General features: G+C 37.7%; 1 protein-coding gene across 3 annotated transcripts in view; it reads right to left on the bottom strand.

Moving 5' to 3' along the window:
• Positions 1–16,708, bottom strand: part of LCORL (ligand dependent nuclear receptor corepressor like) — a gene marked incomplete at its 3' end in the record, with an annotated part of 88,500 nt that overhangs the window by 30,665 nt on the left and 41,127 nt on the right. For all 3 annotated transcript variants that reach the window (XM_080638893.1, XM_080638892.1, XM_080638894.1), the window contains exon 5: positions 9,863–10,117. In XM_080638893.1, the coding sequence (XP_080495019.1) occupies positions 9,863–10,117 (255 nt within the window). The remainder of the gene's footprint in view (positions 1–9,862; positions 10,118–16,708) is intronic.

The raw sequence follows: 16,708 nt of genomic DNA on the forward strand, positions 1-16,708 counted from the left end.
CATATTTACATACTGTAAACAACCAAACATGATACTGAAGTTAAAACTGAAATAACTAAATTATAGGCTTACAGGATAATTCAGGCTTACAGGGATCTCGGGAGGCCTGTAGGCCAACCCCCTGCTCAGAGCAGGGTCAGCTGTGAGACCCGATCAGGTTACTGGATGAGACAGCAGTACCCCAGTAACTGGGAAGAGAGCTTCAGCCCAATACAGAGTTTTGGGCACGAGACCTATGTCATTAAATGTTCTAACAGTTTGTTTATACATATTCCCCCTGCCGCCCCCATATATATGTAATAATGAAACTAGAGAAATGGTAAGACCTAAACTGGGGTGGGAGTCCACTCTGTTAAGTCACTGGCAAATGTAGAATTCAAGATTTATAGTTGACTGTTGAAGTCTATGAAGTACTGAAATAGAAAACCATTTTTTTTTAATCAATATTCAAGAACATTGAAACTTAAAGCAGCTAATTAGCACATGCATTATTCCTAGTTTGGTTTTGTCTTATATATTTAATTTCATACCTTTCTTCCTTGGTTTTCTGTTTCAAAATTAGGCTGTTTTGTATGCCTGGCCTTGGCAAATCCGATTTTGTTTCAACATGTACCTCAACATTCAGCTCTACAAGAAACCTTATGCTACCCATTTTTTACATTAGTGTCATTTTCATGTTACTGCATATTATTTCTAAAACATCAACTGTATCTATTTTCCCACAGCCTCAGATCCAGACATGAAGCATTGGCTGAATAGTCCAAATACCAACACTCAAAGAAGTCAGAAAAATTGTTAGGGTAATTGTCTTTCGTACCAAGGCAGCACATAAATAGTTTTGTGTAGTAATCAAATCCACTTATTTAATTTTGACTGGTTTTCCTCATTTTTGACTGTTTTCTCCCAACTATTTTGTATTATTTGAAACATAAAGAGAGAAAAAGTAGCATTACTCAGCCTGAGTGAAAAAATATTTATAAAAATGCCACTTGTCAAAGATGCCCCTTTACTCCTGAACACATTCCTTTTGAAGTCTTCCTTAACCCTAAGAAAGCTAAAGGAAAGACTAGTTAATCACCCTGATATTCCAGAAGGAAAAGCCAATTAAAAGCATTACAGAAATATTTTTCAAGGACTATCTAGCATACCCGGCTGTAAAGTATCACAAATACCTAAACTCGCAATATCCTCAAGTCTGCGTAACAGACAGATTTAATCTGTTGTATTGTGTCAGTCACACAAAGTACATCTCCCTTTCTTAAGTGCTTGTGTGTGCTCCCTTTCACAACAGTTTCTCCATCTTCAGTTGATATTCATAGGCACTATGATAAAGTAAGTTTAAAATAGATCACTAGAGAAAAAGTGACTTTAAAGTTCACAACTCATCAAGAGCTAACACTCTCTGTGTTCAAACTTAAAAAAAGTTAAAATGAAGCTAACTAGATTTTTATGGAAAAAGAAAAGCCCAAACCCCAGAAAACCAAACACCACGCAACAAAGAAAACCCAAAGACTCTTGCAAGACTCCATAACAAAATCCAATGAAAATCATTTTAATTTCCAATGTTTCAGAACTGGCTTTGCCAAGATAAGGCCACCAGTAAGTTGAAAAATTGCTAAAAAGAAGACAGTACTGAAAATACAGGCCCCTAAAACAAAAATTAGACACATTTTGTGCCCCTAAAAGGTAAGCAGAACTGAAGAGTCATTTCAGGTTCAAGAGAGTTTGTTCCTCCAACACAGCATATGTAAGCATTAAGAATATGACACCTCCCTAAAGACAATGCTTTATGGGAAGCCGATCCTCAGCAGGAGTGAAAGAGAACCATGCAAGAAATTTGATATACATACAAAATACCAGATAAAGTCACCACACACCAGGATTCTATTCAGTGATTTCACTCAAATTACACTCCCCCAAAATTACAAGAAACCCAAATCATGACCCTCTCCCCGCCTCCCAAACAAGCAACATAACCCCCCCCAAACTGATGCAGAAAGGGGTGATAAGACAAATAGATTCAATAAAAATACACAGTAGTTCTTGGGTTGGTACATCTTCTTGCTTCTTAGTAGTATCAATTATTATTATGTAACAAAGGAGCACCTACAACTGGTAGGAAAGGGACAGCATTTGTTATAAATCGTTAAGACATAATGAAATCCTATGTAATGAAGCGAATATGTGTGTGTGTATATATATCCATATATATATATATAAAACACAAACAGTAGAGATGTTCACTTTTCATTAGGTACAAGACCAAAAGGTTTGCAAAGAGGTATCCTATAGGTTGACAATGAACCTTGAAAACTTGTTAACTTGCAAGGTAGGAGTAAGTTGGGTTTTTTAACCAAGCCAGAACTTTCTATTTCTAATCACTCAAAACGGGCATTTAGGCAAGAATTCTGGCAGGAACTGAGTTACAGCAAGTGAAAAATAACAACAAAACAACAAAATCACTCTAAGGCAATTTTAATAAAAGCCACGGAATTCCATCTACTCTTTAGCTGAAGCCATGACTACCAAGACAACAGTCTTCATAAGCAATACTACGTAACTCTGGATAATATAGAAAAGATATTAATTTTTCATGTCTGCTGCTCATAATCTTCTAATAGTTATTTCTGTGCAAATTAAATTATTCTGATCTTCAAAGAGATGGCTCAACCTCTAGTCTTTGCTTCTCACCACCAGATCATAAGGTCCAGCAATACCAAAAAATAACTAAGTGTGATTAAAGATCATCTTCAAAATAACCGTGAGGTGGAAGAACAACTAACAGAAACTGTACACACTCTTGAATTCCTACATTTGATGCTTCTAACAAACTTCTTTTTCCTACTTTTCAGGAAACCTCTCACTAGCTATTATGAACCTCCTTCCTAGGTCAGACAACCTTCTCTACCCAGTCCTCAGTCTCCAGGCATGGGAAATCACCACTCCTAGTGTGGGAGAGCACATGAGCCTGGCCACCACCTTCAGCTCATTCCTCTTCTGCTCTCCCAGTAGCTCTCCAGTAATCATTGAATTAAGGATCTGAGAGATACATCCCTGTCTACTCCAGCTTTAGTTTCTGGCCTTAGTTCAGTTAGCTAGTAAGTTGTCTAAGGTCTTTTTTGAACCCAGTGACACTGTCCATCTCCACAACCTCCTGTCACAGCAGTTTCTGATATTCACAAACTGCTGTGCAAAAGCTGCCCCTTATATGCTTTTCCCTTCCAAGAAGTTTCAGCAAGCCCTGCCCAGTTCTAACATTGTGCAGTTTAGTAACTCTTCCTTTATCTTATCCATCATACTCTGGTAAACCTCAAGCAGGTTTTTCACATCAACAAAATTACATTGTCTTGTCTTCAATACCTTTCCTGATGATGCCTTGTCTTCTGCTGTTTATTTTCTGTGCTGCTGCATATGGAGACAATGTTTTCAGAGAACTGTCAGTAAGAATGACAATTAATTCTTAGCTACTGCTCTGACTAGCCCCTTTTTGGTGACCTGACATGCTATTTTGTAAAATAAAAAGCTGCTAGATGAAAGGTACATGGCTATGCACTGGGTGCCCATGGCAGAGTCTTGTCAGCGACTGCAAAGAGATGGCAGAGGCTGCCCTGTGCTGGGCATAGACAGTTATAGCTGATTCTAACACACCCACTGCTGGACACAGCTGAGTTCAGCAGCCATTTGGGCAGAACCTCTGGAAAATCATATATAAGAAAGTGTAAAAAGTGCTGCGTGGAGACAGAAAAAGGGAACAAAAAGAATGAGGAAACAGCAAAGGGAAGCCCAGTGGCAGAGGAAAATGGCAGAGAAGAAATTGTTTGGTACAGACTGTAGACACCCCACACCCATTCCCCTGAACCACAGGGGTGGTGGTGGTCACAAGGGTGTCTGAAGTGAAGCTGAGCCTGAGAAAGGGGGAGGAAAGATGGTGTTGTAATGTGCCTTTCTGCTTCCACTACCTGAAATAATTATTTTAATAGACAATAATTTAAGTTAATTTTCCCAGAGTCAGTTTTGCCCATGATGGCAAGTGGTAAGCAATGACAATATCCTTAACTCATGAACTCCCTGTTCTTCCCATTTTCTCCCCTTTGTGCAATTAAGAAAGAAGCAAACAAGACAGTGTTCGTCAAGGAGTGTGGCTGTTAGCCACCAAAGCAGCCAACGAATAAACAAACACCTACTGCCCTCCAAACCCATACATTTTTAGGGTTACCTTGTTATGCAGAAGCATTAAACAAACCATTTCTTGAATATATTAACAGCTCATACAATTTGTCTTTTGAAACACAGCATGTGTACCTTTAAAAAGCACACTGTTTTCCCCAATACAGATGGGAAGAACAATATATGAAGAAAATAAAAGGTTATTTTTAGTAATTTTTGGGATTCTTTCAATAGCCCTGAACACAGCAAACAAGAGGCCATACATGCTGTGAGCCCAGTTGCCATACTAACTTCAACATGGACTTTCACAATATGAAACTACTTTTCAAAAAATTAAGAACTGTTTCCAAATTCCGGTCTATTATTCAGAAATCATTATTTTGCTGCAAATTTTTGTGAAATCAATTGAATATTGTTAAACTGGATGATAAAATGCTATTTTAAATCATTTAAACAGGATTTTGGCTTGGATTATCCTTATTTTTCCTACTTATTCAGTAATAGCCAACAATGACAAAGCTACAGCCTAGCTGTAAAAAGTTCACAGAGTGAAGTGTCACACATTGCCGGCTACATTCTGATGTCTTCCAATCTATGATGGATCAATGAAACATGGAAATCTATGCAAATTCTCTTCATTTTTCTGCTACGCTTATAAACTATCATTGTTCCTAGAAGATACAGCAACAAGAATAAGATAAACTATCAGGTAACTTGTTTGCACCTCTTTATATTTCTGCCTCTTGTAAGTCACTTTGCTTAGAAGCCTGAGAGTGATCAACTCTCCTGTGTCTACCAAGGGAAAGAGAACTCTGCACCAAAGTCAACTGCTCCTGGGAACACTCCCCAAAGAGCTCAGCATCATTACTGCACAAGAAAATAATAAGCTACTGCAAGACATTCCAAGACTGTTCTTCACTCAATATTTTATTCTACGAGGGTGCTGCCTTTTCATTGTCTTAGTTTTGAGGACAAATAATATTGCAAAAACACACAATATCACCCTATTTTTGCCAGATACAGTGTACACAAAACACTTTTTCACTATAAAGAGTATTCTTTTCAAAGCCTGGACAGTCTTAAGAATTACATGGATTAGGAAAAAAGAGCAAGATATAGGTATCTGAGACAGTTGTTCCTAATTGACTGACCACGAAGAAATTGCCTAATTACTTAGCAGCAAGGTGCACAGGAATCAAAGTACCCTGCTAAGTTACTACACTTCCACATGTACAAGAAAGCAGAACATAATCTGGGACTCTTTCATCAGTCAGGCACCAGCCAGACATACTTTGATGCCAGTGCTTAAATACTCAGTACTGAATGATTCAGTATCAGCGGTGCAATGGGTTGATCCTGGCCAGTAGCCAGACCCCGATGCAGTCCCTCTCTCACTCCCTCTCCTCAACAGTGAGGGCAGAGAGAAGTAAGATGCAAAACGTCATCAAGATAAACACAGGGAGATCACTTACCAATTACCATCACAGGCAAATCAGACTTGGGGAAAATTGATTTACTGCAAATTCAAATAGATTTGGATAATGAGCAAGACAAAAGTCAAAGCACCCCTCCACCTTTTCCCAGGCTCAACTTCACTCCCACACCCTTTACCATTCTCCCCCATCTCCAGGCAGCACAGGCAGGATTGCAAATGGGGAGTTAGTACAATCTACAGGTCCTTCCTCCTCCTGCTTTTCCCCTACCCCACTGTGAGTTCTCCAGAGACTGCAGCTGCTTCAAGAAATATCCAGCTGCTCAAATGTGAGGTCTTCCACTGTCTGCAGTGTGAATACCTGCTCCAGAGTGATGTCTTCCACGAGCTGCAGCAGAAGACCTGCTCCATCATGGTCCTCTCTATATCCTGCAGGAAAATACCTGCTCTGGTGCCTGGAGCACCTTCTTCCCCTCCTTCTCTGACCTTGTTCCCCCTGCTATTTCTCACTTCTCTGCCTTCTGGCATTTTTGTTCTTTCTTGAGTAAGTTCTCCAAGGCACCAGAAACCTCTTGGATGTGGCTCCACTTTGGCCTGCTGTTCATCTGTTGCAGAGCTGACCTCTTCCACAGATGCAATCCCTACAGCCTTTCCCAGTTACCAATACCTGGCCACATAAACCCAATACAGAGGGATATTAGGTCTTGAAGTGTCAGACTTGAATATTCTGGGAGATGACCAACAGATACTGGAGGAAAGCAAGGTTTCTTAAAGGAAGATAAGTTAATCCAGACATCTTCAGTGGCAGAATCTTTTTTCAGTACTGAGCTAGCCTTTAGCTTGGATCTAATCAGTGCAAAAAACAACCCCAAAAATGCTTCTAGTGATCTGGAAAATAAAACTAACTCCTTCCTCTCAACTTAAGTCCAAGAATCATTGCCACAGCAGAGGAACAAGAGTGCTTTATTATTTAGATCATCAACCTTAAAGATTACTACTATAAATACAAAGCATCTGCTTAAACAGAAAATGAATTTAGGCCATTATCTGCTTCACAAGACTTGAATTGAGACAGACTTCACCTTTGATGATCCATCAGAGAAATGTATAAATTTGAACTTCCTACTTTGATACTGCCAATTCATCTGGAAATTGTAACAGGATACAAATAGCAAATAATAACAAGAGTTGCATGACAACTGAAAGACACTACTGAAAAGGGAACCATGGTATAATTTATGAGTCTCCATGAAGTATACTATGTTGACAAAGAATAATATACTTTTAAAAATTATCCAATTGAAAAATTTCATGATTCCCTACCATAAGCATGTAATGTGTCAATATATCCAAGCTTCCTTCAGGAAAATACAGAGGTGAAGAGTAGGTAACATAATAATACACAGTCCCTGACAATAGCTACCTGAAAAAACTCTTCCTGAATCATTACACCTAGAACACAATGCAAACAAAACCAGCAGACTGACTGTTTCCATCTTGATCTTATTTGCTTGTGCTGCTACCACTACAGTGGAAAGCTAAGATAGCTCAAAACTGACATGTTATGCTGATGGGAAATGCTGCATGTTTGTTTCAATACTTCCCATTTCAGCAGCTCCAAACTACAGAGCAAGACTAGCACCTTCAACGTCTGCAAAGCATTCCAGCAAATATGGCAATGTAAGTTCTGAGAATCTACAGTATCTTAACACAGCATATAAGTTTCACAACTGTGAATGCTGAGCAAATATTTTAGCCTCAGATCTTTTGCTGAAGATGCAGAATTCTAAACTTGTTGTTTAGCCTTGTCATAAGAAAAATGCAAATCGTATAAAAAAAGATTTAAATACCTCAATCTCTCTATACTTTAAGTTATTCTTGGACAGATCAATAGATTTTCAAATAGCTGAGGATGGCAGCAGAGCTCTCTTCCCATTCCTGCCGTCTTCACCCTCTGCCTTCCCTTTCATTCCTCAAAGATTTATTTGGGCTCAGCAAGGACCAGAACCTTTCTCTGGGAATTCTGCTCCCTCATGGACACTTTAAACTAGTTATTCTTTATAAGCAGCTGTTGAAGTAAGCAACAAGCTACAGTGCTGATACTAGGGAAGTGCTCTTTATTGCCCTTGCAAAAGAAACATGCTTCAACCCAGCAAATCATAAATCTCTAAAATCTGTTAATTCATTCATAGCAGAGGTATGTCAAAGCACTGCAGATATTTTCTTAGGATTTAATCCGTACAAGGTATTTGCTAAACGGAGGCATGAACTGGTTTCTGCTAACCACACAGAACAAAAGCAGGAATTCCACATTTTCTCAATGACCTAATGACAAAGAAAAAGGATGCTTAAACTTTAATCTAGACTAGGTATGTTTAGCAAGGTAAATCCATGTCAGAGTACTGCCCCCCCACAAGCATGTGTCATCTTATTGAAGACTGCATCACTGAGCACACACATATGAAATCTGCTTTCATCCTGACCAATGTATGTTTTTTTCAGAAACAAAGATCTGCAGTTCTAACTTTTAACTTCTTTAGTATGGTACATGACCTAGGTATACTTTTTCCTTTGGTCTGCAGTGTTATTGGATTAACATGGACTCGTACCTGCAAAAGACAAAAGCTGCTTTTGCCACTGCTTTCAGCTGCACATGAAGTCACAACTCTTCCTGAAAATGGCTGCTAATCCAAATCAAGTCCAAAGTTCACAACATTCAGATAAGATATTGTTATCAGTTTTGGACAGCAATACTCCTTGAGGCAAAGAAATTATTTCCTTTTTGTAAAGGACAGCGAGACAAACTTTATTTTTCTTTTTCTAGCTTTACTCTGAATTAAGAAAGTTGCACTGATCTATGATTAAAGAACGAAGTATAGAAATTTCCTCCTAAACAAATCTCCTATTTGCATCCTTCTAACCACTCTGTATTTAAAGAATCCATGTGTCCAAGGGCTGACACAGACACAGTGACCTTTGTTCTCTGAAATTCCAGTATCCTGGAATTTCTCAGAGCAATCCCAGGCACAGCTACAGGCTGGACAGAGAAGAGATTCAGAGCAGCCCCGCGGAGAAGGACTTGGGGGTGTTGGTTGATGAGAAACCTACAATGAGCCGGCTTCAGTGTGCACTCACAGCCCAGAAAGCCAACCGTATCCTGGGCTGCATCAAAAGGAGCATGACCAGCAGGTCGAAGGAGGTGATCCTGCCCCTCTACTCTGCTCTTGTGAGACCCCACCTGGATTATTGTGTGCAGTTCTGGTGTCCTCAACATAAAAAGGACATGGAACTGTTGGAACAAGTCCAGAGGAGGGCCATGAGGATGATCAGGTGAGTGGAGCACCTCCCGTATGAAGACAGGCTGAGAAAGTTGGGGCTGTTCAGCCTGGAGAAGAGAAGGCTGCGTGGAGACCTCATAGCAGCCTTCCAGTATCTGAAGGGGGCCTATAAGGATGCCGGGGAGGGACTCTTCATTAGGGACTGTAGTGATAGGACAAGGGGTAAGGGTTCAAACTTAAACAAGGGAAGTTTAGATTGCATATAAGGAAGAAGTTTTTTACTGTTAGGGTGGTGAGGCACTGGAATGGGTTTCCCAAGGAAGTTGTGAATGCTCCATCCCTGGCAGTGTTCAAGTCCAGGTTGGAGAAAGCCTTGGGTGACGTGATTTAGTGTGAGGTGTCCCTGCCCAATGGCAGGGGGGTTGGAACTAGATGATTTCAAGGTCCTTTCCAACCCTAACTATTCTATGATTCTATCCTCCTCTCTTTTCTCAGGAATCTTCTTAAGAACCATTAACTTCTTCAACAAAATTCTGAACCACTGTTACCTGCAACAGCCACAGGTGAGCTGACTTAGATTCAGTATGCAAAAGAAATTCCAATACCACTTATTTAATGCAGGCACTCAGAAATGAGAATATTTTTCTGCTCACACACAGTATGAAAAATGTTTCTTGAAAGAGCGTGGGGTTTTGGCTGGTGGGGTTTCTTTGGTGGTTTCCCCCTGGCCAGTTCTCTTACAGTATTTTTTCATGGTGCTTAAAGAAAAATATATTAGTTTTCTTTCAGTGTTAGGTTGATGCAATACCAATTTTCTTTCAAACTTATTTTAATCACATAGGATAATTCTTTTTCCTATATACTGATTACTACTTCAGAAAAATGAAATAAAGATATTTCACACAGACATTTTTTTTTAAATGAGTAAGACTTAAAAAGACAATAAATGACAGCAAAACACAAATAAGCAGATATAGACGTTTACCTTGCTGAGTATTCTGTTCTTGAGTTCGATTCACAGTGAGGTCTAGAGGGCTATCCTGTTCTTCCTGAAGGGAGTTTTCAGTTTGGTTCATTTGGATACTTTTACATATCAGACTTGGTTCAAACGATGAACCATTTCTGTTCTCTTGAATTTTGCTACTTTTTGAAATGTACTCAATCGCAAACTGACGGATCATTTTTTTCATTAATTCCTGAGCAACTAGGGGAATGTTAGGATCACAGTTCTGAGGAAGATCTAGGAATAAAAAACAACAACACAGGCAAGAGATGCATTAAAAAAACCAGATTTCATTACTTTTCTTTAAATAAATACTTCCCATAAGCCAAATAAATGTGTATAATAAGTACATGTGTAACAAACACATTAATTCAGATGTATGCAAGTTTTTCTTATGAGCATTTCTAACTTGAGGTCACTTTGAAGAACATGTTTAGCACGCGTCAGTAATTTTTACCTCATTCCTCTGTCATAGCATGCAAGTAAAACTATGTGGGTAGCTCTACAACGCAAATACGGGAGTCAGAATCTCTATTTATTGCTGGCAAGCAAGTTGAATTTTCACTTGCAGCCTGCATATGTTCACTTTTGAAAATAATTCTGAATACAAACAGTAGAAGTTAAATAAAGCTATGAATTAATACATAATGAAGTCACTTTCAAAGAACAACTATAACAAAAATAATTCAATTGCAGTACTTTTTATTAGTCCCTTTCATAACTGAACAGTTGCACTTTTGACGAGCTGATCTTAAAGAGACAAAATCTATTTCACCTGTGTATTAGATTACAATCCCTATTGTAGAATCAGGATTGCAACGTCAAAACTGATACAATGTTACCTGAAACAAACCCTACAAACTGCAGCACTACAAGCAATTGAATTTTACAATAAAGTTGTAGATTTTTATTGTAAAATCTCACAGGATTTTCAGGTCATTTTCAAAGTTCTACCAATAAAAACATCTGGCAGAAAAGCTTTATTTCCTATTCTAAACTGCAGGTACCTTATTTTTCATTTGTGTGTTTAAGAGTCCCATGGAGAGAAGTGTCTCAAAAAAACCAAAAAGGATCAAATATAAGATACCTATGAATATATTTTAATGTTATCTGTCAGCTAGAAGAAAGTTAAACATCTTATTAACAAGCATAGCTGAAACTAAATTTGTTAATCACTGAAAAGGATCCAAACATAAATATAAGTGCCAGAAAGATCAACAAAATAAAGCATAAGCAACTATGTATAAGTAACAATACTTAGCATAAATAACAATGTAATTAAGAAACTCACTTAAAGCAAGCTGTGTTATTCATCTGTGTAAAACTGCATTGATGACTGCAACACTTTATTTCACAAAACAAGCATAATTGTCCATACTCAAAAGATCTATGTTATTCTTTAAAGTGGTAGTAGTAGTACTAGTTTCACTACCCCACTGTTCCTTCTCTATGAACTCTACACAAACACAAACCAAAAATATCCTTCTCGATGTTTTAACCACTGCCCACCCTTGAGTTCACAGGTAATGAATGAAACAGATTTCTCCAAGAAGAGACAGGGATTTAAAGTTTTAAGGTAAGTATGAATGTGATACAAAACAATCAGCCTTTAAGTCAGCCTGGATTGCCTTAAAGAAACACCAAAGGACATGGTGGCAGTTACTGGGATACTTAACATACTCTGAAACAGATAAGACAGGAGACAAACTGAGCTTTGTTTTCCGGGAAGTGGAGAAACCAAAAGGACTGGATCAGGTAGATGTTTGCATGCAAAGTGTAGATTTCCCAATAGGTAGTTTGGAGTATCACCCAGCATATTTGCTCAAGCATTTTATGCCAATGAAGCTTTATCCATTTACTAGCAAGAACGACCACTGAGACAGATCAAAAAATGTTGCTCTGGGTTTTATCCAGTTCAGTCCTGAATACTTCCATTGATAGAGACTGCACAACCTTGCTGGGTAGCCTGTTCCACTTTCTTACCTGCCCTCACTTTTTCTTACACAGAAAGGAGCCTCTTGTTTCAATTTGTTATCTTTCACTGTCCCTTTGTGCACCATTGTAAAGACTTTGATCCTGTCTTCTCAGTAACCTCCTCAGGGGTACTGGAAAGCTGATCTTGATTTATTCCTATTAATGATGCTTTGCTTCCTAATAGAGAATGAAGCTGGAGATACATAATTCATATTATGAGGAAGAAGTAATTTAGAGTATTTTGAAGTTGGAAATAATTTCTCACAGCTCTCCAAATGATACAACCAGAAATGAGATGTTAGATACTCAAAGAAGAAAAAGTTACATGGTTTCATAAGCTATTTTCTTTTTACACACTTTTGAAAGAAAATAGACTTTTTAAGGGTAAATGAAACTTTTACATAACGTCTTATCAATATAAGACTCCTGAATGACCAGACTAGGGTACATGTACTTCAAGTGTATTATATAAAGTCTAATTACTAACATTCAAAGGCTGTAAGTCTGTATTATTATACAAGTATACAATGAAAGCATGAAGAGACCTGTGACTTTAAATTCACAGTAGGAAAGTTTCACTACACATGGGAAATTTGTAATTAGTCACTTAAAATTTTTAAACACAACTTACTGTATTTTGGGGTAAGTATTAGGTCTCTGAGCTTAGTATCACTAGCAAATATTTCTTAATTATTATCAGCAGATGGCACCAGATATATTTTGAATGACCCAGAAAGTTTTTCTGCTAAGATGCCTTATTAGAAGTCATGAATATAGCAACTTACAAAACTTTAAATCTACATGCCTACATCTGTTTAAGCTTCTTTTTTCACATAGTTGATTTAAAACATGAGGCATGTGTATTTACTCCATGGATGATGTACGTACATACATACTACCTCAAACCCAGCAGAACAGTCTTTAAGGATCAGGAATAAAAAGTAGCTCTGATGTTCCTCTAGTTTCTCTCAGATCACTATAGATCTCCTGATATTATTAGGATAAGAGAAGGCTAAGTAACACATTTGTATGATATAATCTGATATGTTCTGTTTGTGATTGTCCAATTACAGACAGAATGCAAGAGAAGGCAGTAATAAAGACAATGTGTATGACTAACTGCAATGATTTATTTTAACTCCAAGCTCACATTTAGGAAACTTCCTCAGTTTATGTAGTTTTAACGTTAAAATCCGTATTCTTAACTACTCTCTACATTAATGCAATGTGTGATCATAGACTGCAACGCACAATGTAACAACTGATTTAAGTGATAGTTCAGACCTACACATGTATTTGGCAGGACAATGGGCAAGGAGTTAAAACCTCCAAAACAGTGCTCCACAATAGTACTCTTATTTCTTGAAAATCAATATTTGTTTTTTTCATTAGAAAGTCAAAATAGTGACTTAATTTCTCTTCTGATACAATACCAAAAACCACTGGAAATCAACAGCGAATTGCCCTCCTAGCTTAAAATTATGCTGTGAGAGTAGCGGAACTAAAAACATCTGGTTATTCATCGGCATGTTTCCTGTATTCACTCCAGCTCTCACCTTCTCAGAAAAAGGCCATATTTTCCAGAACAACACCGCCTCAACAGACACCAACCAAGCTGTCCCAGCAATATTCTTAGCTCTACTTGTAAACTTGTCCAGTTCACTGCCAGATCACCAGCAAGTTAAAAACAGAATAAAGCAATTTATTCTGAGCTATGTATCATAATTAATTTAGTTAACTTGACTGGTCAACAACAGAAGGAATAAGTGCCAAGTTCACTCTAGTCTTCTGTTCAACATTCAACATTTTTCCTTCCTCTTCGCAGATGGCCATGTTCATTACTCTACATACATTCATATCTCTAAGGTTTTTCTTAAACACAGTGGAAAATGACCAAGAAATTCAGAAGTCAATGAAGACAGCAACACTGGCAGGCAGGCAGTCAACAAAAAAAAAAGTATGGTTTACTTCCTTAAGAAAGCAGCTGAAATCCTGAAGACATTCTTTCCTGATGAACTTGATGAAAAGGGATAGCAGAGTGTCATACAAATTGACCGCACAACAAGTTCCTACAGAAAACCTTTCAGATTTTGAAAGGATTTCTTAAAATTAACTAAAAAGGAACTGCATTTATTGGATTAAGTAGTGAATACATCTCAAAACTACACCTCAGAAAGAAACACTTTTTTGTAGTTTGAGATTATGTGTGCAAGATTACATTTTCATAGGTTTGCCAAATTAGACATATGCTGTCCAAGAAGCATGACCCGCTGGTGATATCTTTGTGTCTCAGATATAACTAAGCAATGAACAGGAGAATTCAGCATTCAACGCAGGTATGTGCTATGGTGTAAGAAAGCTCTAGCTATGAATGGAAATATTTTAGAATACAGATACCTAGAAACAAACTTCAAAAAGCATGGAGGGAAATTATTTTGGTATGGAAAATATGGCACTGAACATACTCAACAGAGTTGCCCAGAGAATCTGGAAAGATTTAAGTCATCCTGACCATTTTCTCCCTCCAGTTTTGTGCCTCAATTCCTTAATTTCTGCAAAAGCTTTTCAGGTTTCCATCTTTTCCTGGTAGATCATATCCTGGCGATAGAACCTGATTCACGGTCAATGTATTTAAATGACCTTTTCTTTTTCTTCCCCTCTGCTTCCTTGATTTTTGTTTTAAAAGGTCACATTAATATTGCATGGAAAAAAGCTTCGAAGAACATACAGTGTGAATACATACAGAACCAGGAAAATTAGTTATCCATGATCAAAATGTCTGATCTAGCTCTTAACTTCAGTTCTGCTATGTAATGATGATCACATATGCAACACTAAGAGTCACAGGGAAAAAAAAAGACTAATAAGTATTTTTTAAAGCACACCATGTTTTTTCTTTGTAATTGTTTCTTTGACAAAGAAAAATGGGTGGAATTTAATGTTATTTAAGTGGCAAAGTATCACAGTCTACTCTGCTCTCAACACTGAATGGGTAAAGAGAAATGTCATACTTAGGAAGAAAGTACCTGGGTTTCAGACATATCATTTAATGGAAACAATCAAAGTTTAATAAAAAAAATTACTTTGGCTTTAACTGAGGTGTCTGCTGAGGGCAGGACTTTCCTACAGATCCTATCGACAAAACTAGTCTTTTACACATAGCTAAGATAGGTTCCTAATACGAAGACTGTTACTTAGTTTACCATCTTGGCAGTAATTCTATCATTCTCTTAAAAGGAAAGAGGAATCATCTTTGTGTAAGATTCTACAGACAGTTTCTCATCTTATGAATGTCTGAAGAATGTACACTGTGGACAATCATATAACTTGGTTGCATGTTTTGAGATCTTTTGAACTAATTCTCTCATGCCAAAAAACGCCACAACCCTCACCTAAAAGCAAGCCTGAAACGTACAAAACCCAGCCCCACACTGACTTGTTCTAAAATAAAAGAATAATGAGACCAATAAAAGCAACTCCCAGATTTGCTCACTAGTCTTAGAAGTTGTTCACAGGGGGCCCGAATGAAATCTATGCTAGTTACAATAGTAAGAGACAGTGTATGATTTTAAGGAGTTAGCAATCAAAACACAGAAACAAGTGTTATTTCCATTTTAAACACAGCCAGACAAGAATTCTACTTTCTCTAGGAGGAGAGGAGGAATGGGGGGCATGTATATGTATGTGTATCTGTTTTCGTACCAGTTATAAAAACTGTTCCTTGTCTAAACAATTACTTCAAATTTTTTGACAGTTTTTCCCCAAGTTGATCTAAAAAAACTTACAAAAACTCAGAAAGCACACTTGGCATCTTCCTAATAAAACTCTTCATCTCCTCCTATAAAGCCAAGACAATTACCTAAATACCTCATAAATTGGTTTCACATGCCCTTTGTAGATATAGGGGTTTTCTTCCTTTTCAGTTCCAATCATTTGAACAACTTAAGAGACTGGAATCTGAACTGAAATAATATTTTTAGAAAACTCTGCAGAAAGTACCTTTTACATAAGAATACACAAGTCCTTCAGAGAATCACAAAAACTATCGGAAAAGACTTTGGTTTTGTTATTCAGTAGACAAAACCTTTTTAACCTAGCATTACTGATCTGGCAGATCAAAAAACCTAAGGGAGATGCTAAAAGCCAAATGCTCGTTGTGAAAAACTTCACAGAAGTCACTCACTCCAGGAAGGTCATGCAGTTTCACTTCTCCCATGATAAAAGTTCCTCTCAAGGAGTATCAAAAGACAGCATCTCCAGCAGAAGCACAAAGCAGGCAAGTGTTGAAAAACACCATACATCAAGCCCAAGAACAGACATGAGAAAGTAGAAATTTGAAGGAATTAAAATACTTGCCTAGGGAGATGCCATGCAACTGAGTCTGTGATGAAGATACAACAAGAATTTCAGAAGTAATGAGGTGGCAACTTCACTGGATATTTTATTTCAAATGGAAAATAGTTTTAAAGAAAGCCAAGTAACAAAGATAGGCTCAAAATGCTGTTGCACTCCATTTAAAGCCCAAAGAAAAATGTAGGCTGAACAGGCAGATGCCCTGTATAGAAAAACACCCCAGGTTCAAGGGCACAGTAATCTCTTCCTGCTATAGCAAGGTAAAAGAGAAAATTAGCTTTGGGTTGCTCTCCCACCTATGTGAAGGAAGAGAACATGGCTCACACTCTAATTCTTTGCTGAAGAAATGAAAAGGCTGTCACCCTATTCATACTCAGCTATCTTGACATCCAAGTACATCTACTAAACCTAAGAAAAACCTGTGGAAGTCGTAGTTACTGAGTAGAGCTGCATTCACAGAAATTTATGGAAGAAAATGAGTATTTCTGCTGCTGGTGACAG

The sequence above is a fragment of the Psittacula echo genome (genome assembly GCF_963264785.1).
Source record: "Psittacula echo genome assembly, chromosome: 1".
NCBI lineage: Eukaryota > Metazoa > Chordata > Aves > Psittaciformes > Psittacidae > Psittacula > Psittacula echo.